At 38.3% G+C, this 25,896-nt stretch overlaps 1 protein-coding gene across 1 annotated transcript in view; it reads right to left on the reverse strand.

The window, feature by feature from the left end:
* Positions 1 to 25,896, reverse strand: part of LOC310929905 (CUB and sushi domain-containing protein 3-like) — a gene marked incomplete at both ends in the record, with an annotated part of 208,391 nt that overhangs the window by 161,809 nt on the left and 20,686 nt on the right. Inside the window, one exon of the mRNA XM_083892768.1 lies at positions 9,718 to 9,830. Within this exon, the coding sequence (XP_083748894.1) occupies positions 9,718 to 9,830 (113 nt within the window). The remainder of the gene's footprint in view (positions 1 to 9,717; positions 9,831 to 25,896) is intronic.

A 25,896-nucleotide genomic window follows, 5' to 3' on the forward strand; every position in this document is an offset into this window, starting at 1 on the left:
ATTTCTTGAAACTAAAAGAAACTCCGTTCATTTGATTTTTCTTTCTCAGCCGACAGAGAACCAACAGCCACGTTAAATTTATAAAGTTACTGACATAATAAATATTAATTAGTGACAGCGGATATGTTGTACTTCAGCAGCCTTTGTCATTTTAAACCAAAGAAAAGAAACGCTCAGCAGGAAGCAACATGAGTTTTGTCACTGCAATACAGGTGTTGGATTTTAATGAATTATTTTACAGACGGTAATGACATGAGTCACCACCGTGTTAATGTTGCATCAAATGTTTTTTGATCAATTAATCTACTGGTTAAATTTAGTTAATCAACTTTTGGTGATCAGAGTAGACTAAGCTGGCTGGAATGAAATGCATTTGCATGACCACACAAAAGCAATACATATATTTGTTTGCACACTCCAGTGTGTACAGACTGTTTAATAGTTAAAACAGGTCAAAGAGGAAATGTTGTGTACCACATGGGCAGGGTATCTTAACCTTAAATCCAATAAAAAACTGGTTTGAGGCCCTGAGAACAAGGCAGTGAAAGCTCAATATTTGTACTCCTGCTATTACACACACGCACACACATACACACGCACAAGTGCATACACACACACTGCTGTTTTGAAGTGAGTTTGAGGCCATGCTTACTGACATCAAATGCAGCTTCTTCATGCTGCAATAAATACTGTATGTGCAGCCCTTCTTGGCGCAGCATGATAATCAGCAACAAACACTAACTTTGTTTCTGTGGGAATTACAGAGAGCCTATGAATTGAAATGTACGTTTTTATTTTGATAAAAAAAAGCAAAAAACAAACAGATTTTTGTGGTTAAACAAAAATGTGACAAAGCACATCAAAAGCGATCTAAATATCTACAACCTTACCACAACAGCTCTTCACAGTATCAGATTAAAATTCAGCACACGGCCGATGAAAGATAATTTGCATTTGTAAAAACAAACAAACCAAATTTTCAGGTACTGGTGTTATGTGGTTTGTTTGACAACAGACTCTCTTCCACAATAATCCCTCTTTCCAATAATGTGTCATTTACCACATTTAACACTTGTATACCAATACGACACTCGATCAATAAAAGCCTGGCTGTGCTGGAAAGGTTTTCTTGAATAAGAACCGTGCCAATGATGTGGAGAGGAAATTTGGGTCAGTAGAAATTAACTGAAGAACCAATGTATCACACACTGTACAGAGCATTTCAAGTACATTTGTAGTGAATGTACTGCAGCTGATTTAGCTTATTTTGGCCTACCTACGAGCTGCATTCTGCAAATATGCAAGGAAGCCAAAATGGCTCGTCGTGGGATTAAAGAGAATTCACTGAGACTGATCACAGAACAGACATGCATATTTTTATATATACTTTGTATTAAAAACAATCTGCTTCACAGCAGAATCTTTCATTATTTTGGTCATAATTATTGGTTTTAAAGCAACAGTACGTAAGCTTTGTTAAGCCTCAATGGCCTCTGCAGCTACGCTAAATTCAGTTAAATAGTTTTCATTGACAGAAAACAAATACACTTATCCAAAACATTCCCACTCATAATTGAGACATTATATAATCATATATTATTATTATAATAATAATACTAATAATATTTTTGGGCCGATTTTTTCCAGTCAAAAAACGTGATAACGTACTAATTATTTTCCAGGAAGACAACGTTTTCTGGACGCTCCGTGGTTAGATGGCCGATCTGTCCAGGGAGTACCCCTCCTATCACCCTCATCCTCACCCTGAGCAACCCTCGTGTGGAGGATAAAGCGGTAGAAGATGGATGGATGGAAGGAAGGGTATGGTACAGTCAAGACAAATATTAATGTCTAATCTACAAGAACTTGCCTCAGTGAATGATAACGATCTTTGTGCCTTTGATTTAAAGAAACAAGACCCTAACGCGGTTTCAACTCATTCAGATTGGTTCCCGTCATGCACAGTATTCATTGCTACAAGCAAAATGTCCTTGTTCTTGACAAAAACAACAAAACAAAATACCCACTTCTGCAATTAAATGTTTTGCAAAACTCACCTCAGGTCAGTAATTAAAAATCAACAGATGCATGGCCTCTGTAATTATACCAGCACTGACTCAGTGCCCTTTGGTGAAAGGAAAGTCAGAACTAATGTCTCAGACAGCTACAGACCTTGAATCAATCATCAGAAAATAATTTGCATGATATGATTTTAGTATCAGCAGCTGCAAATATTTGAAGGCATTAAAAGCTATTTAATTCAATGTATTCAATGTATTCAATAAGTCTCAATGAATAAGTCCTCTCAATTGCAGCTACAGTCGCCGCAACAAAGTCATGCTTTGAATAACGGCCCACATTTACCATTGACTCAGGAATTCAACTTTTATGAGGGTTTGAAGAACCCCCTAAAGAAATCAATTGTTTCAGACACAGTGTTAGCCCTGAGCTAACAAGTGTTGCTGTCTGGGGGACCCTAAATAAATTGTTGATATAACCGAACCTTGGGAAAACAGCTGCGCCCAAACACCAGGGGCTGAGCAGAAGCTAAACTTAATGAAATCCTGTTCAAACTTCACTTCAGGGTGAGAAAATGGATGGGAACAACACAAATAGAAGGGAATGCTTAATCTCTAAAATAATCACCATATCTGACAAATATAGCTGGAGTAAAAAAAAGAAACACCATCATGGTGCTTAACAACATTACAGTATATAAGTAAGTTGATTTCAACCGGCATACAAGAGCTCTGTGTGAATCTTGGTCATCATCATAAATATTTACATTAATATAATTCACACCGACAGACAGTCGGTGTGAATTATACAGCAGCATTATTTCTCACCACAGTAGCAACAGGTAAGTTATGTGAACTAGTTAATGAGGTAGTTGGGTGCAAGATTTCTCTGGAACTGAGCTATTTATTTTCGCCTGTATATCTAATGACTCGGTGGCCCTTTGAAGAAGATGGGAGTTTTGATGGAGTGCCTGTGTTTGTGAGCACACAAACAGCACACTTTTCCCATGTAGACTGTCACTCTGGCGTTTTACAGCGAGTTGGCTGCTGACTGACAACTGGGCTTTTCACGGAAGTGGGGAGCGAACAAAGAAAACAAACAACAACAAAAAAAAGAGTATTGACTGATCCCATGTTAGATCACAAGGCAAAGCATCTGATAAAAAACATGCACGTAAGCACACATACACGAGTGCTTTTCTAGCTCAGTGGGCACACTGCATCACCACAGAGGGACAAATGAAGAGATTTGGAGAGAAAAGGTGAAATTATGTTTTATGGGTCAGCTGTCTGTCAAAGACTTTTCCCAAGAAAGGACAGGTTGAAGTGGCATTGTGTCACATTTTAGATATAGGCACAGCGATGTGCTTGTTGCAAACACACAACCTTCAACAAAGGGCAAGAAGATAACAGTATGGGCAGACATGTATAGGGTATAGCTGCAGTCTATCTCAGTCCCTTGCCACAAGTGGCCATTGTTTGACTGTGCTGGGGAAAATCCCCCATATCTCGGTACCATAATAAATTCAGCTCTAACCCTTCAGGCCAAGCTTAGGTTTGCAGGTGTTGAGAGTGTTGTGATAGAGTAGCAGAGCAGGTACTAATCAATGCCAGAACTCACAGAAAGTTGGCGGAGGATTTCATTCCAAAACTGGCAAAAGAATGACAGGCTGTCAAGAAATGACATTGCACCTGGCCGTGTCCTTCACTGTGTCCTCTTCATATGCATGCAGATTCAAATCCACTTAATTGTAGTCCTGACTCAGTTATCTCAGAGTCTACAAGCATCACAGGATTTTCAGTCATAAGAATGAGCAGCACATACATATTCATGTGCAAGATGTAGCGAAGGATATCAGCAGAACAAGGAAGAAAGATGTACAGCGCTGGCAGTGAGCTGCATTGGTTTGCAAAGGATGTATTATGGATAAGAGCAGTGAATGTGTTTGTTTTGTATGTGTCAGTCAAGGGCCTCCAAACAAAAATAATGCAGAAGCTGGATATGATTACTGAGCAATGTTTGAAGGTGGCTTTACTTCAAAACTGCATTTCATAAAACAATAACTGCACTGAAATGTTTCAGTGCTCCACGTTAAGTGTCATACTTTGAAAGCTTTGGATTACTTTAACATTGTCTTACATTAGTGTGATGAGAAAAGGTAAAGGTCAAGTGGACATTCTGGCCAAGCTCCTAAGTGCTAAGTGATGAGGATTAGAGGTTACACGTTTAATTTTAAATGTCAAATTTTCATCCATCCAACTTTTTAAGAGACTGTTGTTAAAATTCAAAACATGTCTTGCTCAAAGATTGGACTATCTGATGAAAACAGGAACTAAGTGTTTCATAATGCTCCACACTGCACAGTGAGTTATTGATAGATGCTCCCGCTTGAAGCAACATCAGGAAACTTAAAGTTAGCATTAACGCCTATGGCTGTATCATAATTTATTTTTTTTGTGCATGCATGCCTTGCTTTAACTGTAAGGACATATCAAGATTGTATTTGCCATATTTATTTTAGTCAACAACATAAAAACGATTGAATGGATAGAGAAACAGAATAAATGGTAAGATAGAGAGAAAAATCTGTAAACATAATAAAAATACAATTTAATACTGTAAAAATGTAGTATGTATGGGAATATGTTAATTGTTCAGTTGTATTGCACTTATTCAATGCCTGAGGGTTAAAATATGATAAAAAATACAATAAGGTTTAGCTTAGGGTTAAGGACCAGTGAATGATTTTCAATGACTGGTTTTAGTTTACAAGTTGTAGACATAGATTTAAATATTATTAGTGTGGGTCTTGTGTATAATTTCCACTTGTTTGCATTTGACCATACGTTATAATAGCATGTAATCTAATTTTTTCTTACTTTGAGATTTTTGCGAAGCCTTAATGTGTTGTAAGATGTGTATTGGATATTGCCAGATGCTGATAGATGAAGGAAGAGTAAGAGATTAAATCAAAGTTTTTGTAAAACAGAATCTCCTGTTGCCATTACTGTTCCCCACCTTTACCATGACTAACGCATAGGTATATAATGTGCAGTGACTGAGCATGTGTGAAAAACCTGAGCTAAGTGATAGGCAGGAGGTAGCATAATAGTCCTGCAGGGGCTGAACATGTGAATGGTTAAATAGCAACAAACCAACAAGAACAAGACTTCAGTGAACCACGGCATAGACTCTAAGCAGTGCCAGGATTGACACTCACAATAGGTTGTGAAGCCAATCTGAATGAGATAACAAGTGCACATAAAGTAGACTGAACCCAAGACTTATTGTAATGGTGATATTTAAAAGAATGTCCATTTAAGTTCTACAACATTATGCTCGGATAGAAAACCAGTGAATGAAACAGAAAAAAAGAACCTGAATTTACATTTGTAGCTTTCACCACTTTGTTGTCCAATCTTCAGGCACTTTTTACCTTCTGTTTTAGCACAGTGTCAAATGAGTGGAAACAATCAGAGGTGGAAAAAGTACTAAAATATTGTACTCAAGTAAAAGTACCAATACTTTGATGATATTTTACTCAAGTAGACGTAAAAGTAGTCACCTGAAAATGTACTCTAGAAGTAAAAAGTAGTTCATTTGAAATGTACTTTAAGTAAAAGTTACTTAGTTACTTTGTGTGGGGTATGAGGGTAGTAGAAATATGATAAGTGGTCAGAATCCAAAACTATTTTAGAGCTCACGAGCCCGGCGCGACACAGGATATTACGTCACTGTTGGCACGCGCCCTCTATGTTCACACGCCAGTGCTGGTACTAATCACATGGTTCTGGTGTATATTTTCCCCCTGTAGGTCTTCAGTGGGCTGAATTTTTATTTTTATTCGGTAACGGATAGGATTTATAAAGTAACTAAGTACAATACTTGAGTCAATACGTACTCAAGTAAAATACAAAATCCTGATTTTAAATTGGACATAAAAAATACAAAATACACATAAATTATTCAATACAGTAACTTGAGTCAATGTATTTTGTTACTTTCCACCTCTGGAAACGATACACTGTAAACAACAAGAGTGAATAAGGCAGGCTCAAAAAATGTGTCCCTTTATGCAAAATTCAGCCAGTTCACATTTGTATGCTGGGTGACGTGCATCATGTGTATAAAAAAAATGTGATTAACATTAAAATCTGCATGAAATTCTGTTGAAATTCTGGAGAGGAAAAAGATGGAGTCTGCATAACAAGATGTAGTTAAACCGCAGAAGCCACTGGAAACTGGAAGAGAGGGAGACCGAGGCAGAGAAGGAGAGAGACAGAGCGACAGAGAAACACAAATGGACAGATGGAAGGAGGAGAGGTCCTGGACCAGTCAGGTCTGGGTCAGGTGGAGAGATGAGAGGTTTAAAGGTGATATGGAGAAGAACACCATGGCAGGGAGGAGGAGTGAACTCATAGAATGGGGTCAGCCTGTTAGTGCTGGAAAGGTGAAGGTGAAGGTAAAGGAACAGAAAGCAAAAAATAAAAAATAACCAAATTGCAACATGAGGGAACGCGAGAGAAAGAGGTGCAGAAAAGCAGCAGCACTGTAAGATATAATAAGTTGGCTTTACTCAAAAAAAATGTGCAAACTTATTGCCTTAAACTAACTGAGTTAAGTAAACTTGATTAAGTAAGTACATGTAACTTATCAAATATAAGTGTGCAGTACTTCCAAGAACTTATTTATAATGAGTTTACTATACTAAACTAAACATGGGTATTTTGAGTTCACAGCTATTGAATTAACTTGTTTGTTATGATTGTATTTTACTAAAATAACTAATTTATTGTAACTTTACTGTACTGAAATAAACTTGTCAATTCTGAGTCTACAGTACTTAAAATAACTTTATCATCACCTAATTTTAAAAGAAAAAAAATACTGTGAAAAAGAATTTCATCTGCATTGAATTTATTTCAAATGGGCACAGAACAGTATGCAGATTTAGTGCTCACATTTTTTTATGTTGTGAAACATCACATTTCTTTTCATAACATTTAACACCTGCATCACAAAATGCAGTTTAATAAAAGCGTCAAACCTCTCTTTGTCATAACATCAACAGTATGCAGATTTAGTGTAGGAGAAGCAATACTCCAGACGTGTCCACTGCAGGGGAACTGAAGGTCAGGCTGGGGTTTGATAAATCTGAAATGAAAGAAAATTTGAAAATTATTAGAACATGTAATTGTAGCCTGAGAAATAAACACAGAAAGGAAGAAAAAAAGAGAGAGAGAGAGAATCCTCACCTTGGATCAAGCTGGTTCAAAGCAGATCCTGAAATACTCCCCTCTTCAGAAAAGGAGGGAAACTGCAGATTCAACGTCAGGACTGAGCGAGAGAGAAAGAGAGAGAGCAAGAGAGAGTGTTTGGTGAGATGATTATTTATCCATAAGTGCAATCATTGTATTATTTGGGACACAAAATAGGTACTATGGATTCCATTAGATTTATTTAATTTGCTTTCCTTTTTATGATCATAAAATTTACAAAAATGCAATTAGATATTAATTACTGCACAAGAAGAATCATGAGAAAATACCTTTTACTGCTGAGATTGTACAATGTGTGGACTCCTCATTAGTTTGAGCCTGTGTTAGATACAGTTAAAAAGAATAAAACAACTCAACTGTTACTACTCAATATTTAAGCATACACAGTATTGCAGCCATCTTCAAATAATGACCAGCCTTTACAACATCGTTGGTCAAATACAAGTGAATGCTAAAACTATGACAAACACATTAGTCACAAGACAGTTCTAAGGCTGACATATATGCAGCTTATGATTTTAACAGTGATCCTGTTATCCTTAAAACATTACTGTTTGTCAGTCTTGGTGTTAACTAGGTAATAATGGATTTAATTTCAGACACACACACACACACACACACACACACACACTATGTGTGAAAACAAGTTCACATTTCAAGTGCTTAACATTAAAATACAATTACTATGACTACTATACTGAAATAAATACCATGTACATAATGTCAAAAAAAGTCTCTGGTATATCACAATGCAAACTCATGTCAGGTAGTAAGGCAAAACTATCATGTAAGCAAAAAAAAAACTTGTTTAACTCAATAATTATTTACACATGGATTGTAACATACAGTCAAATACAATATAGTAATAGTTTACTGGAGCTTCATCATTAGGAGCAGTCGAGTCATTATAGTGTTCAGTAACTTTTGTAGAAAAAAGAAAAAAAAAGAACGGCATGCATTCACGTTTCAAACAAGGCAGCGCCCGCTCTAACTTGTAACCGAACATAAAAAATCATCATCGATCGTCATATTTGCACTGACACGACTCCCAATCAACATACTCGACTTATAATGTCGAAAGTTTAAATACAGCGGGGAAGTTTCCCATCTTCTTCTCTGTTTTTCAATGTGTGGCAGCGTCACAGCGTCACAACAGCCTGTTATATGCACTACAGCGTGTACAACGTGTTTCACCTTAAGTATGTCAGCGATAACAACAAACGCACCTCCACTGACGTCGTGGGTTGCGAGTACGTTCTCGCATCTCCAAGCTAACCTCTAAGCAAATAACCCCCCTAATCTATTGTTTATAGCGGATAAGACTACACAGAGACACACGGCGTAACATCGTACATGATAGATAATGTTATCCATATCTCTATCGATTGTTTTCTCGCCGATTTAATCGAAAAAAATGCATTGGAGGACACTTGGCGAAACAGCAGAAAAGCGTGGTTAGCGAAACAGCAGAAAAGCGAACAGACTTTCATAGTTCCCCTTTTACTCAAGCATGGACTCACCAAATCAATGTTCCCAACAGCAGCAGAATGGTGACTCCCAGAATTGTGATGATGGCGATTGCTGCGGTGTCGAAGTCCAACATCATGTCTGCAGCGCGCCAAGAGGCAGGTGGTTGAAGACCCGTGTCAGTGCGCATGCGCAAAATTTTAAACGTTTGGGGTAAGGGGGAGGGGGGAGCAGTGGCACAATGTGGTTCCCAGGACTTGGTTTTTCTAAATGAATACAACTTGAGCATACTGAGTTTGGAAGGTTTTTCAACCCCAAAGTACAAGTAACTTATTCAAAATGAGTGTTAGCAACATGTTAATAAAAATTGAGTTAAGTACACTTAATATCTTTTATTAAAGCCAATGTTTAGATTTACAGTGAGATAAAAAGTGCGGAAGAAGTAAAGGAGAGCGAATGCTGAAATCATCAATTATTCATTAAAAAGCAAGCAAAGAAATAAGAAAATAGAGATGAATGAACAATGGAGTGCACATGAAGAAGAAGAGGGGAAAGGAGCAAGGATGAGTAAGATGGTCACAAAAGGATAGTTCATATTTAGATAGTACCCGGCTGCACCCGGCTCTGGTTCTCCACAGATAACTCACTTCATCCATTAGTTCAACTAATTGCCCTTGCCATCTGCCATGCAATTTCAGATGCACCTCTGGAGTCACAGGGAAAGGTCCAGGATTTTGGGAGGGGAGGGATGTTGATTTGGAAAATGTGAGGCTGATTTGCTAAATGGAGGTACCAAATGTTTCCATAATTCAACAGTGCTACAGGCCATCAGGTGGAAGAAGCGAGAACACACATCCCTTTCTTATGGCTGATGGAATATTATGCCGACAGGTTAAATGCTTGATTTAATGACAGTAAAAAAACATAGACCATAAAATGGGGATTTCCTTACCTTCATAAGTTACTTTAAATCCATGAGCGCTTACAGCAAAGTCACTGGTAAGCCTCAGAGAAAATATGGAAGCAGAACTGGTAACAGGCGCGGGGATAGTGAATCCTGTTAACCTGCAGACAAGAGAGACAATTACATTGTAAATGTATGATTCAATTTATAACATCATTCATATCCTGTAACATTTTAACAAACGCTGTTGCTGGGTGATTTTAAAGATTTTTTTAAAACAATCAAATAAAACTGTATATAAAAGGACAGTGTTGTAAAATATGTTAAAAAAAAAGATGACTGGGTTAACGGAGATAAAACATTCGCCTTTTCAGCTGCAGGTTCAAGTTTAAGACCATCTCTCTTCCAGTATTGGACAAAATTGTTCCCAATGTTGTATTTTTCCCAAATTATAATTTCACACAGAATGCAGTTAAAACCTTGGTCGGTCAAACATCTGTCATTTCAGTATTTAAAACAGACCGGCCACCAGGTGAAGCAGATTCCACGGGGATGCACAAAAACATCAAAGCAGCATGCAAGCCTTGATCGTAAATTCATCTCAAACCTCAAACTCCAGTGAGTGTGTGCACCGTAGCATGTTGTGCTTAATAAAAGAAAACTACTCAGAGAATCGTGATGCAATTTGTCCACCAATAATATAGTGCGTAATATACAATCAAAATCCAAGCATGGACCCTCTCTATTGTTGGATGGTGTTTGAGTGCTGGCAGTGGCATTGTAACAGACTGCTTCATTACTGCATTTCAAATTAGGTGCAGATCCAAACAAATCCATTTATTTTCACGACGTCGTAAACAAGATGTGTTGCTGACCGTTCCTCAGCGGCAGTTGCTGATGTTCTATCGACCTTGCACTGCTGTAAGCCAGGCAGTGCAGCATGAACAGAACTTGTGCATTAAACAAAATGTCTCCTTTTCAGTTGCCATCTCGTTTTTTTTCCTATTTTCTATTGCTGGTTTTGTGGCTCTTGGTGTGACTGAACCCCTACTTGACAGTGAGCCAGTTGAATAACGTCTGTTGCAGGGCAAATGTGAAAGAGCAGAAATTCCCACTCTGACAGCAAAGAAGAGGGTGCTGTATTTACAGCTTCAATAGAGTTTCCAATTACAGCTCTGTGAACTGCAGTGGTCCTTGCAGTATTAGCCTTTGTCACAGGTACAACAAAGCATGCCAAGATGTAGCTAAAAGTCAACTGCCACATAAAAGTGTCCAATTAAACAGAAGTTGAAATGTAAACTTGTTATAAGCTTAATCAAAAAAGAAAGAGCTTTGTACTGAATTAGCATGCCATGACGCTTAATGAAATCAAGGAAAAGCTTTTGCATCAAGCCTTTGTGTTGTAAATATAATACTGGTGGGAAAACGTGTTACATTTTTTGGCAACTAAATAAAATCATCTTGACTTGTTGGCATGCTTTAACAAAAACAGCGAAGGCAGCATAGGAAGCACGCTAAATTTTTGCCACTTGTTTTTTTTTTTTTTAAATCATTTTAATTATTGATGATTCGGACCAGTCTGTGACATTGATATTTACGTTGGCAATATTCAAACTGGCTACAATCTAAATATTAAAAAGGTTACTTAATTTTGCAGAGCCCTTTGAAGAGTACAGACAGAGCAGAATGGAAAAACATGGAAAAACAGGTGGGTGAGTGCTAAAAAAATAAAATTGATAGTAGTTGTCTTTCTGTTGCGATACTGACTTCCATTGTGAAGCCTCAAGATTTGTGATTTGACAGGTGCCATAAAAGAATTTCACCAGCAGCCAGGCACCCATTGGACGATACCACCCGTCAACCACACTGGTGTCCACTCATATGTGCCATGTCTAATTTCTTCTATATGAAAACGTTGTGATTTAGACCATTAACTCATAAGGAAGATGTTTACTGATGTTATAAATAAAATTAAAAGTAGGCCCAATTTCCCCATAGACCTTTACTCAAATGGAGTTCTTTTTGTAAACAGCAAAGTAGCCCCCTGCTACTTCCATCCTACTTCCTGGGCTTCACTTTTCAAACCAGCACACTACTTCCATTTTTATAAAACAGTCTATGGCTTCAGCACAAGGACTGACGATGTGTTTTTGATGTGGAACCAGCAAAGGTTTGTCTCACCACATGCACCAGTCACAGTTCACAACATCACATGTGGACAAACCGGTTTGTTCTGACTTTGCTTCTGTTCAGACGAGAGAACAGGGGTTTGAGGGGCTTAAACACAGTGCCATGTCCATGAGGGAAGTATTCATTTTCAGTAATTCAGAGTTTGGTGTTGATTTGGGAGCCTGGGGAGGGATTGATCCGTGGAGAATCTGGGGGGCAGAGTGGAACATAATGATCAAGTGGTTTTAGAGTACACCGTACTCGCTCAGACATCAATGACACCCACTGGGATGGGTGCAAAGCAGTTCGACCATGATGCTTAAAAGCCCGTCTAAAGTTGAGCCTACAGTGTAGCAGCGATGGTTACAGAGTGTACAGAGGAAAAAAGATGTGCTGCTATGGCAACATAATACAAAGACACGCAGAGGGAAAAGAACACCAACAAACACCCACAATCATGCAAATATCTGAACTAAAGTGAAAGATGTTTCACATGACCACAAGTGAGGTAAGTGAATAACATGTTGCAGGAAAAAACGTGTGTCAAGCTGAAACTCAAAACCATGTCTCAAGCCTCAGAGGATGTAATCCTTTCTAAGATTACCCTGTTGTCATCATGACACTGAAGGCAAGGAAATAAGGATGTCATGGGCTTGGTGTACATGAAGGAAAGAGATCTTTTTCGGGGCTATCTGTGAGAGGGATTAAGAGGTGGTGGTGTCAGCAACGGAGCTGGTCAAAATTGTGCAGTTTGAGACTTCTTTCTGATTCAGACAGGTCATCATCTTCAGCCATTGACATGACAATGGGCGGCTGCCTATGAAACAACAATTGTGATGTCCTGAATGTGCTATTCTATAAAGAAAGAACAATAATCACCTGAGAGTATGGGGAATCAGTATGTCACTAACAAACAAAAAAAAAAGACAAATTCACTGCCACTGTTGCTTTGGCAACAAGAGCATCAGGTGATGGTTGTGAAATGTCAATAACAAACACCATGGGGCCGAACATATAAAACACAATTACGTTCCATATTTTACAAAAAATTGGGACATAGGCTGGACTCCATATACCATATTCTTGACTAAAAAAGTCAGTAAAAACAGCAGTTAAAGACAGGGAAGTTGTATATTGAGAGAAAGGTTGAATAAAACATGGACTACAAGTTTGTTTGCAACCAAGATGAAACATGTTTTAAACCTCTCAGAACTAAATAGCTATTCAATATCTGGCTGTTTCTGATATTTACATATAGATGTATAAACACTGTCCATCAGACCAGTTGGTTTTTAGATGAGATGAAAAAAAAAGTAAGTAAATAAACATTAGCAGTGACTGCAAGCAAGCTCAATCATGTGCGACATCTTAAATAAAGACAGATAAAGAGAGTGAGTTTATTCCAGAGGCGGCCACACAAGCTACAAAGATGACACCACCTCCACCAAGCTTCACAGAGTTTGTATCAATCATTTTGACAGAGGTGAATCATGGACTTATCAGAGCAGAAAACTTTGTTTCCAAAATGTTGTGGCTCATCTCCTATCCCAATCTGTCCTTCCTCTTCTTACTGCGAGGAGTAAGTTACATTTTGGCAGCCCTTACAAATCCTCACCCTGCCATGCAGGCTGTGACTGTTGTTTTGGTGGAAGTTCATCATAGAACTCAACTAATGCTGTCCTATGCTGACCAGTTAGATGTTTGCCATCTATTTTTCAGGGCATTGTGAAATGTTGTATGGACTTGGTCCAGCGTTTCTGCAATGGCTCTGAATAATTTAATAACCCATTTATTTTCACTGTCATTAATACATTTTGGGTGATTGAATACACAGGATATGGGATCATTAGTCCTCAGCTTTAAGTGTTATCCTACACAACTCTAAATGCAGAAGACAAATCCAAGCGTCTTATCACAATTTGGTTCCACTAGTAACCAAACAATTCATATCGCTGGCTTCTTCCCAAAGTAGAAAAAGCAATCAAACAAAAACAAAGCTTCACAGATGTCTCCCATCTTCTGTTCAGCTCTGCCATTAAAAATTCTTCTGTGCAGCACGTGTGAGTCATATAAACCAGGTGTTCGGCATCTGTATTGGCTCCACCAGGTCAACAGAAATTATCATAGAAGGTCTAGACACGCCTGGAGTCTGGGCAGCTATGGTGTCACATGTTTATGGATCAAAGCAGCACCAATAGCAGCAGCAGGACGGTGAGCACCTGAGAAAAGAATGCCAGTGATTGCCTGGACAGATGCAGCCTTTCCCTCCACCTGAACACACTACATCAGCCCTGATGGTACCTGTCAGGCATTGCTGCCATCTGATTAGTCTGTCATGGTAGCAGCGTACCATAGAGAGAGAGTGTGCGTGAGAGAGATGGAGAGAGAGAGAGAGCATTGATGTATTTTTTCTGAACTCACTGTCTCTCCACCTTGATCTGTCCCTCTGTGTTGCACTACTTTTTTCTGTCACAATAGCTCTCACTTCCATTCTGTGTCTCATTGCTTGATGTTGCTCTTATTTGCAGTTACATTTCTGTCTTTCTGGTTTACTTTTATTATCTTTGTTTGTCTCTGCCCATCGCTCCGTGTTGCTACACTGTTCTTAACCTCTTAGTGTTTTATGCAAAAGATATACAAAAACAGACAGATCTAACAACTGTAGTGAAACATTCACCTGTATATTGTCTTTTTTTGTTTTTGTTCTTTGTGAGAAACTGAGTAAAATAAAGACCCATCATACTAAAGCTTAATATCTTTCTTACCGATCGTCTCATTGAAACAAAGAAATAAATGATTAATAGAAATGCTTTGAATGACATGTTCCAATACTACACAGGGCTACAGTGGCTTACATTGTTGCCCCACAGCAAGAAACCAGTTTTGGATCCCGTTTCGACCAAGGGCTTTTCTGTTTGGATGTTCTCTCTGTGTGCATGTGGGTTCTCTCCAGGTACTCCAGCTTCCTCCCACAGTCCAAAAATATGCAAAATTAGGGATTAGTTTAATTCAAAATTCATTTTAAAATGAATTTAAAGTGACGGTTGTTCATCTCTCTATGTTGGTTACTTCATTTTTTATTTTTTTTATTTTTTTTTTTTAATGAAAGAAGTGAAAATTGTTTTTTATTTATTGAATTGTAGTATAAAGTAAAGTATAGTGAGTGGTCGAAAAGTATCCTATTTAAAATATCCTATTTACAGTGTGCTGCTCATCTTCAGTTTTAAATTTGTGTCAAATTTCAATTCTCTACAGGCATATGCATCTGCAAGTAATTTCCAAACAAGCGTAAACAGAGTTGTGGATTCAAAATGAAAACTGGGTTACATGTAATCCACCATTTAAATTCAAAAAGCTATAAATATTATGTACTGAAGAAACGATGATACTGTATTAATGCTGGAGCAGATAAAGAAATGCCCCATCTATACTTTAGTTAACAAAAGTACTGTAAGTACAAGGTTTCCAAGTATTTTTATAAATTACATGAGCAATGACTATAACATAAGATAACAGCAAACCACTATGCTTAGTCAAGTTGTTGCAAAATGCACTACAGTAAACAAATATGAAGGTCAAGAATCACAGTATTATGTATCATTGAAAGGTTTGTAATATCTGGACAGTGATCCAGAGGGTTTTCTGATTTTTCTGAATGTCATTTTGATTTTGCTGATTTTGCCCTCTTATTCATATACATCACTGACCAAAAGCAGAACTTGATTCCTCCCCATTCAATCTCACAGATTCAGAAGTCCTCTGATGTCAAGGAGAGGCCTGGGGCAAGTGCAACTAAAGCTGGTGCATCCTAGCAAACTATTTCAGCTTCCCTTGTAAGTGCTTCAAAGTACAAATTGACTCGAAGAAACAGCAGACCAAGGAAGTGCCGATAGCAAAATGGTTTGGAATCACAGGATTACCAATCACAACTGTTGAAGATGAGGACTTTGTCCAAATGATGGAGACAGTAGATAGGAAGCCAACTGTTCCAAAGAAAACTAAACAATTGGCTGCTACCCGGAGAGTATCTATCTATCTCCTCATGATACATTTGTGCTTCTTGTGTGTTGAATAAAATAAACCTGAAAGCATATTGCTGACTCCGACCAAGTATCCCATGCACACACTGCACGTGTGGATAAAATGCAATAGTGGGATACAACAAAGAAGAAAATCTTTACTGTACATACAACTGGAGCCTTTAAATACACCACAGCTAGAGAAGAAACCATCCCTGAGAATGACTGCTCTGGCATCATGATGGAAAGTGACATAAAACTAAAACTAAATAAAAGTTTTCTGTCAAAATTAATTCTGGCAAACACCAGGCAGATGAATGCACATTGTAGTGCTACTGGCAAAAATAGAACAGATGAAGAAATGAGTGTGAGATTTGCATTACCAACTTATGCTGCTTGGAGCCAAACCTGACAAAAACCAGCATTCACTGCAGAGTCATTTGATGCAGGAGTGAATGGTTATTTCCAATTAGTGAAAAAAAATGGGGGGTTTTGGCCAGTGGGAATGGAGTATAAGGTCAGGTAGCATAATTCACTCTTTAGCCTCTGTTACTGAAGCAATTACAAAAGGAATGTTTTATTTTGAAAGCCCTTATCAACAGGGCAGAGAATTAGTCTTAAAAGTCTCACTAGAAGTGATCCACTGCTACCACCGACCAATGCTCAACTGTAAATTCTGTCTTTCCAGGTTTCCGTTTCCTCCTATTTTAAAGTCCCTGTCCCACGGTCTGAAATTAATACCCACCAAGTATCAAATATGGGTCAGTTTTTCATTTGGCAAGTAAATCTCAGAAGACTATCTGCCACGCTGGAAGGTCAATGTTTGCACCAAAACGGTCATGTAATAAAACACTATCCTGAGAGTCTAACTTTCTGTTTCTGCTTTTTGATTTATTTTCACTTACGCCCTCCTCCACCTGTATTTAACACACACACTCTGAAATATTGTGTGAAAACCCACAGCTGCTCTGCCTCTGGTGGGTTCTCTGTGCATGACATTTTTTGTCTATACCCATTTAACCAATCATCTGCATCCAAAAAATACCATTTATGACAAAGACTGATTTGCTAGTAAGTTAATCTCACTCGCTATACTGTGACCAACTACAGATGCCAACATGAACAATTTATTTTGGCTATGGAAATAAAAGTGGGGGAAATAATGTAATGAGAACACAGCAAATGTCATACAACCACTAATTAATATTTAAAAAATAATCAGATACTGCTCTGTTTTTGATAGCAAATGCAGGAAGTGTATTTTTATATTTTTAATACGAGTAAATTGGATCAGCCTTTTCTTTTAAATTAATCATGGAATACACAAAACCATTCAACTTTTCCTTTTGAAAACCTGACATGTTTGTTTATGTCCCATTTACCTTACTTGACATTGCACATCCTTCAATGTGACGACTGTTGTGTTCTTGAGATCACAATGTGGAAAAGATATATTGTTCACCACTAACTAGAATTACATGACATCCTCACAGACAAAGGACAACTTTCAAGATTCAACCCAGTGAGTTCCTTATTGTCTGCTCAAGAGCAAACAAATATATGAACTGTAGATGTCAAGGCCCATAATGCTTGGCATCGAATAAAACAACAGCTGCCACTGTAATTGTATAACGACAGCAACCAAGAGATCACCATAATGAGGTCATTATTTGTGCGGGGCAACACTGAAATAAAAGCCTTTATTGCAATAATCCTCCTTCTACCCTCAGCATATTTAGTACAATACAGAGTGCTTCAACCGGTCACTTGAAGGCTCATGGGATTGAATGTAATTTAAGGGCTAGCACTGAGTTAAAGTGATGATGGAGCAAAGAGAATACATAGATCAATCGGGAGACACACTAATCAGGTCCATCACAGGGATGTCGATTCTTTTTTCAAGTTAAAAATTCCCTGTCACTTCCAGTGTGAATTCCTGCCTTAATTAATTAACAACATTAATAAATTAAGAGGCTTCGTTAATCTCTATGAAGGTTTCTATTTATAATTTCCTCAGAAGAAAGAAAGAAAGGAGAAGATAGAGATGCCAGACTTTGTGCTCACTTCCTTATTCTTACCAGCTGAAGTACCACCTCAATGAATAAGAAAAAAACAAAACAGCAACAGCTTCTGGTTTATGCTATATGGAAAAAAGTATCTCGCATAACAAGATCCAATCGAATTCAATTATTGATAAGGCACATTTTGAAAAAACAACATTGTTAACCAAAAACGCTGTACAGTAATAACTTGAAGTTAAGAGGCAAACCATTCCACAATTCGGGAGCTGCTACCTTGAAGACCCGACCAAGAGCAGCTGATCTTAGGGACCATGAAGGAGTGTAGAGTTGATGCAAGTCAGAGAGGAAAGGTGGACCAAGGCCAGACACTTGTAAACAATAAATAACAACTTAAAATTGATCCTGTAGTGTACTGGGAGCAAGTGGAGGGAAGCCGGGATAGGAGAGATATGTTCATGCTTGTGTGTTCTTGTCGAAAGACATGCAGCAGCATTTTTAATAAGCTGAAGGCAAGTGATGGAAGCCTGGCTAACCACAAAAAAAGACTGTTACAGTAATCCAGTCGAGTGGTTATGAAAGCATGCATGAGTTTCTCAAGGTCATGCCTCGACAGAATCGAACTGCCTTAATTGAAACACAGCTAATCTGCTTATCCAATTTAAAGTCAGTTCCCATTATTACCCCCAGGTCTCTATTCTAACATGGACTTGTTTTCAGGAGCCAAAGAACCAAGACCAACATGGGGGTGGTATAAGTGCTCCTTGGGCCAGGTCATATGATGAGAGGGAGATGAATTCCCTGGTTGATGGAACTTTATTAAGAAAAAAAGCTGAGAAATGTTCAGTTCTTCTATGGAAGGGTTAAACATGTGACATCGAAGTGTGCTTTAACCTGATGAGTAACTGTACAATCAAACACAACTGGCATATGATCGGAGAACACAACACCATACACAGATAAAGCACATGATAACAGCAGGTGTATGTCTTTGATTATGTGTTGGACCAGCCACAGAGTCGGTTCAAAGTCTGATACGGAGCTCTATCTTACACCCAGTACAATGTGGAGCACAGCACACAAGTAGTTGCTCATTTCCAAATGATACAGCTGTTATTTTCACACCTAGCACCCATTGTGTAGGTATCAAATGCACTCGCGTTCATCAGTGCGCCCGTGGGTGTCTTAAAATTAGTTTTGGTCTGGCACATTGCTGTCTTGAGGCAGCAGAAAACCACAGTGTTTTCTTGGTTATTTAAACCGCACATTAGATGCATAGGCGAGTTCACAGTGCATGCACACTTGTTACAAACACAGACATGTGCTTCTCATCCAAAAAACATGCTTTCTTAACCTGTACCCATAGGATATTAGTTTTGGAATTTATAACGTGGAAGAACAAGGATTCTATTGGCATACACTTTGGGCCCTTGTGGCACAGCAAATATATGTGGAATTTTCATTTTCTGATGCAACCCAACATTGTTCAAAAAGATGAGCTACAGAAGATGTTAAGAATAAAGTCAACTACGGTGCCAGAAATTCCAGGAATCTCAGATCACTCTCCAGGAAAGTGCGGTCCTACCCACATTTAACAAATGTGCCCGACAAGGGATTACAGACTACATGATTTGTCAAACTAACTGAAGCCAACTGAGCACATCACACTCTTGCATAAACTCTTGTGATAGAGTCTACGAGAGCGACAGTGCGAAGGGTTAACAAACATGGACGACAAACGGTTCTTTGTTGCTGTTGTTTTCCCAGCTATCTGCTCTGAGAAATCAAAGAAGAAAATGCTATGGGTCATGGAGGAATTGACGGTGATCATTGTTTAGATATGCCTGCTACTTCCTGTTATCTTCTGACACCATTGCCTGCGTCCCACCAATTATTTTTCATCCCCCAAACTAGTGCTGGCTGAGCAGACTCTGCCCAACTTTGAATCGTGGGTAAAATCGGGAAAAAAGTCTTGTAGTGTGTCCTCAGTTTAAGATACTGCTCAGGCTCCCAGGCCTCTGCTTTGAGGAGACACAAAATTCAAGAGTGGGGAATTTTATAAAACATTTATGCTTTAATGCTGTCTCATATTGGAAAGGACAAAATGTCTCAAGACTAAGATACCCAAGAAAATCAACGACGCATGTAGCCATATTTCTGCTATGTACAGTGCCTTGGAATAATGTACGTTTTGATTTGATGCTATAGAAATAACATTTCATTGAATTGAACTTCAAATCATTGGGATTGGGGATTCAAAAGATACAAATGCTGCACGCTGTGTGCATGCTACAGTCTGACAAAACCCACTAGTATATGAGTTTTCTGCACACAACAGTCAGAGATGCAACAAAAGAGCAACCCCATACAGCTGCCTAGAATAGACATTTATTGTTTTATTAATGTATATTATTGCAGCTTCCATCTATCGCAGTGTCCCTGCTTACATCATCGTAGACAAGTAACTCACAGAACTACAAGTGTAAAAGGCACACACTGAAAAAGGATATTTCATGAGAATTTACCATCCAGTTTTAGCTTTCTTTAAAATATCATACTGGCAAAAATATAATGACATAACATAGCATTACATACTTAACTAGCACAAGGTATTTTCTGACTATCCTCATCATCACTGACAACTAATAGTGCTAAACTGCCAGGGGGAAAGTACAGGAGAGTGATGAGCAGTATGCTATTAACACCACTTATCAGATTTCAGTTTTCATACAAACTGCTAATTCACAGAATGAAAAGCTAGAGTGTGTAATGAAGTTCCATTATTGCAGTTCGACCTCGCTCACCTCACCAATCCCTTCCAAGCATGCAAGTGAACCTGCAGTTATCATTAAAACTCAAAAGGTGCTTCGTTTGTCCATTATAAACACAACTGCCTAGAATAGAAAATACCTGCTCCTGAGTACATATAAGGGGTTCTGTAGTAGTGAAAACAACAAATTATACATTCAGACGATTATATACTTTAAAGACCACCACCAGTCTAATTATTTTATATTCATTTTCTGCTGAAAGGAAATTATTTCACCTAAATCTTACACAATGGAACTTTCACTTGCAAATTCTTTTTTAGCTCATATACATCCACCTCTCCCTGTGTGAGTCACTACTCTGTGGGTTTGAATAATGTCCCACGCACGGTACTATCTGACTGGTTACCTGTCACACAGAGGAGCCTGGAGCAGCTTTGGTGACAGAGTGGAGCAGTATGTTGAAGGCAAGGTAATAATCATAGCAATCCCCTTCACTTACATTTTAAAAAAGCAAAACAATCTCATGAACCCCACATAAGACAAAAGATAGAGTGAGGGAAGCCATAAATGCTAAGCTCTGAAAAAATAGCAGAACTGATTAGTGTGTGATCAAATGTATGAAAATAAAGTTGCGAAAGAATAGCGATATGATCGTTTTTGAACTCAATGCAAGTTTGAATTAAGTATACAGCTCAAAATGAAGAACACTGACACTCACTTGGCGTCAAAGTAAATTGCCATTCACATGAGTTACAAATATTACTTAAAAAGTAAAATTACTTGTGTAAAAATGTCCAAAATCAGTTGATTATAAAAAGTTGAAAAACAGAGCCAGTTATAGCAGGTTGAATGTTGGTCTAAATCTACAGTGAGTGCATTTACATGCACACTAAAAAACTGATTATTATCGGGTTTTTGTAGTTATCTGGTTATTCAAGTGCTCATGTAAACGGAATAAACCAATATCATTATCATATTGTTTATTACCGTTATTGGTTTTTGAAAAACCTGTTTAACACACCCAGGTTTCTGTCAATAATCTGCTTTCTTAGAGACATACATATACCTTAAACGGTTTATTCCAGTTACCCGATTATTGCCAGTAATCTTTTTTTTATTGTGCATATAAACGCACTCAGTGTGTTACTGTGCTACATCATATCCATAATATTGTTTAACACCATTCACTGGTGGATTTCGTTATTATTGTATTGTTGTGTTTATACCAAGTCATGACTTTAAATTGTTTTTATATAAAAGAATGAATTACATGTGTCATGGAAAACACGTAAATAGTTAATTGTATCAGCTTGATCTGGTGGTCTTTTGGGTTTCAAGCATAGCTAAAAATGTTCTAGTGAAATGGATTCTACCAAATCACCAAATCTTTCTGTGCTACATTTACATACTCAACTTGATCTTGTATAATATTGTTCCTGTTGAAGAAGAATAAGATAAATTCTGAATAACATAACATTATTCCATGTTAAATAAGAGATATGTATTGGGTTGATCCTTTCCCATATCACTGCTTGGATTAAACATTTGTAGCTTCACTGCAAAATTTCACATGCCATTAGCACGGCTCTTCTAATGATTATCACTCACAGATTGCACACAGTGTGAGCTCAACACCCCTCATAATCCTTCCAGCCCTCATTTTACATAAGAGGTAACAAGAGGCGTAGCTGTTTCAGTGAACTGTGCAGTGAGCAGTTACTTCATGGGGTGAATGAGAGTGGAGGAGAGGACTCTGTTCACATTAAGTTGTCAGAACAGTAAATCTAGAGTTTGGGTGTAACTTTTAGTAAACACTGCAGCTTCTCAAGGCCAAAAAGATGTATATTTTTGCCTCATCTACTCGAAAAGTGAAAGAGGTTAGCCCCGCTAACATCCAGAACATAAACAGATTGTTCACCAATGAAAGCTTAATTAGCAGTTTAGCAGATGGAAATTTAACTACAATTATAGTAAATAATGTTTTTTATCTGGGCCAGTTACACAGCGGAGTAACGGCTAGCACTGTTGCCTTCCAGCAAAAAGAACCCGGGTTCACAAACCCTCTCCGAATGAGAGCCTTTCTGCATGGAGTTTGTATATTATCCCTGTGTGTGTGTGTGGGTTTTACTCTGGGTAATCCAGTTTCCTCCCACAGTCCAAAAGCATGCAGAGGTTTATTGGCCACTCTGACTGACTGTAGGTGTGAATGTGAGTGAATAATCTGTATGTGGCCCTGTGATACACTGGTGACCAATCCAGGGTGTACCCCACCTTCTGTGCCACCTGGGATTAGCACCCATGAGGAGAACACAGCAGACAATGAATTCATGTTTTAGACGTTATAACTAACTTTGTGTTCAGCAGAGCTCATGTGCTGCAGTGATCCTATAAACATACATCTTCACGGTTGAATTATATTTACATTTTCAGTGGAGCCAATTAAACTGGTTGGTAAGGAAGAGGAAAGAGGATGGTGACCATGGAGGTGGAGGTCAGATTAGCTGAGGTTAGATAAGTAATGAGAAGGTTGAAGAAGTGCTCAAGAGAGCAGTGAGGAGGCTCTGAGGTTGTAAGGTTGCTTTAGAGTGTAGGCAATGTTGAATTTTAAATTTCAATAAATGGGGGTGAGTAATATTCTGCATTGTGGCTTTTATTTTATTTTTTATGTTAATTTCTACAAATAAATGTCGAAAGCTATTAAATGGGAAACAAACAAAAAAAAATACAAACACCCTATCCTCAATGGTTCTAAAGCCATTTCACTTGATAAACAATGCTATATGAACTGAAACGCATACTAAAGCATCTTCTCTTGCACAATTTTGTTCTGGGGGGGGGTTGCCATTTCCGATATGCCCTCGGTAGTAGGCCAATCACAAGAGAGTGGGTGTTTGGCTCAGAAAAACACTCAGCTGACAGAGGCTCACAGTGACAAGCAGTAGACTGGAGCATTCTTCAGAAACTTTGAGGTTTTTGACTATAAAAAAAGCACTAATGTTTGTAAGTAGACACAAATCTAGTTTGAAAAGGACCATTCGACCTCCACTTCAACCCTCTTATGACTATCACGATATTCAGGTGATTCATTTATTTTTGATTTTATGGCTGCAAAATGTTCAATGAGTGCGCGCTCTACCCCTTTTTCCCAGATATCAAAATTGGAAGATGCCAGTATCTGGAAGTTATACAACCGTTTTGGAATTGCGGTACTGAGAAGATGATGTCACAAAATGTGAGACGCGCTGGTGAATCGTGTCTGATTGGACAGCCATTCCTGAGAAGTCCTGAGGGCCACTGTAATGACAAGTATATGAGCGCAAAGCTCAATTTCTCTGCATCCCAGTAGTTTTTGAAACAACAGGATGGTAACAGAAGGGTTAAATCCAGTTTGAAAGGTGTAAAAGTGTCAATGTGAATACCGGTGTAAAAAAAAAGTTTTTTCTAACATTCACATATATCCTTCCATACACTCTCACAACTTCACATTATATACACACTTTACACATAAAGTTCAAATGGAATAATAATTAGAATGAGAATAAAAAAACACATACGGCCAGGGAGCTGAAGATATGTAAAGTACAAAACCAGGCTCAAAACACTCAACAACAGGTTTTTGAAAATGGCTGTGCACAAGCCAATTACAGTTTTTAAACCACCAGTCTTCTCTCACAGTGACGAGAAAAGGAACAAGACAAGAGAAGCATCATCCGACACTGGATGACAGAGCAACAAGCCGGGCTGGTTACCTCAACACTGACTAATCTAAATGAAGCCAGACAGTGAGAGACACACTAAAGATTCGCCTGACAGCACACCTGTCTCTTTCTGACAAAAAATGCAGACAAACCACCGCAACCACAATTACTTTCATCCACAGTATTTATAGAGAAATCTTCCTTTTGTATTTCACTGCATGTGTTCATATGAGCCATCACTGAACAGGACTGCAGTTTCAACAGAGTGGTCATTTAATTACCAATCCAACTGAGGCAGTCGGTAACAACACACCGGTGCTTAAACAATGTCAGTATGACCAACACACTAACTTTAATGTCTCTGTAATTCCATGAAATCCCAGTGGAGTAGTTCTGTAATTAATACTTTCATAAAACCCCTTGATTGCTCCCTGATTTACACTATATTATCATGTCATTGGTCTCACCCCTACACGTAAAGAGTATCAGGTACTGTTTGTTTGTTTGTTTGCACACGGTTAGCTGATAAATCCACAAAGTTTTAAAGTAAACCAATTAAAATGACCACGGTGGAAACACTGAGATGTGTATAGAGCTTTTTCACAACATGTATTTTAGAGGTGTGACTAATAACATATATCAACATTACGTAGCAGTGTGAAATACCAGGTCACTGATTAAACGAAGCCATCATGTGGAGTAACTGTGCAATTTACTGCCACTAAAAGCAAACACCTGAGGCTTGGAGTAGAGTTGTAAACAATAGGAAAGTGGAACTGTGAATGCTTCCTTTATGTATTATGTAAGACAATTATAGGGCCTCTAATTGACAGCAAAATATAAATCCTGTGTAGGGCTGCAGCCAATGGTTATGCTCACTATTAGTTGTTTTGTACATAAAATACAGGAAATGGAGGAAAATCTTGACCAGTTTTTCCCCCACACATGATTTAATGTCCTCAAATGCCTTGTTTTGTCCCTAAACCAATTTTTTGTTTACTGGCATACACCCAAAGCTCCTACACATTTTCCATTTCAAAATTCCATATTTTTCCAGTCTCAAATTTGCAGAGTTCTCTGATGATTTTTCTGATGATAAATGGTTTTAAAATCCTTCACTCATTTTTCAGGAAGCCAGCCCTCAGAAAACTTGCATCAACCCATGATACTGTCGCGGCCGACAATCGGTGGCTGCCTCTACGACACGTATGGAAAATAATAAATAAATGAGAATTGCAGTCAGTAACAGTAACCATGGTAACTCGACACCATTCTACAGCCAGCTTGATTAGTTTCATATTCTAAAGCAAGGCTATCCAATTTAAGGACCAGGGGCCAGATCAGGCCCTTCAAGCAATTTGGACCGGCCTGCGGCCCATTAACCCATAAATGATGAATGTATTCGCCTATTTCTGGCACTTTGCGACACTTTGTGATACTTTGCGTCCCTTTTTGGCAAATACTAGTTCAGCTGTAATTGTAGGCAGCCTATTTATGTACCAGAATATTTTGCACTATGAGCCAACTGTAGCGGTACCTGAATATTATTGGT

The sequence above is a fragment of the Microchirus variegatus genome, assembly GCF_963457635.1.
Source record: "Microchirus variegatus genome assembly, chromosome: 1".
Classification (NCBI taxonomy): Eukaryota; Metazoa; Chordata; class Actinopteri; order Pleuronectiformes; family Soleidae; genus Microchirus; species Microchirus variegatus.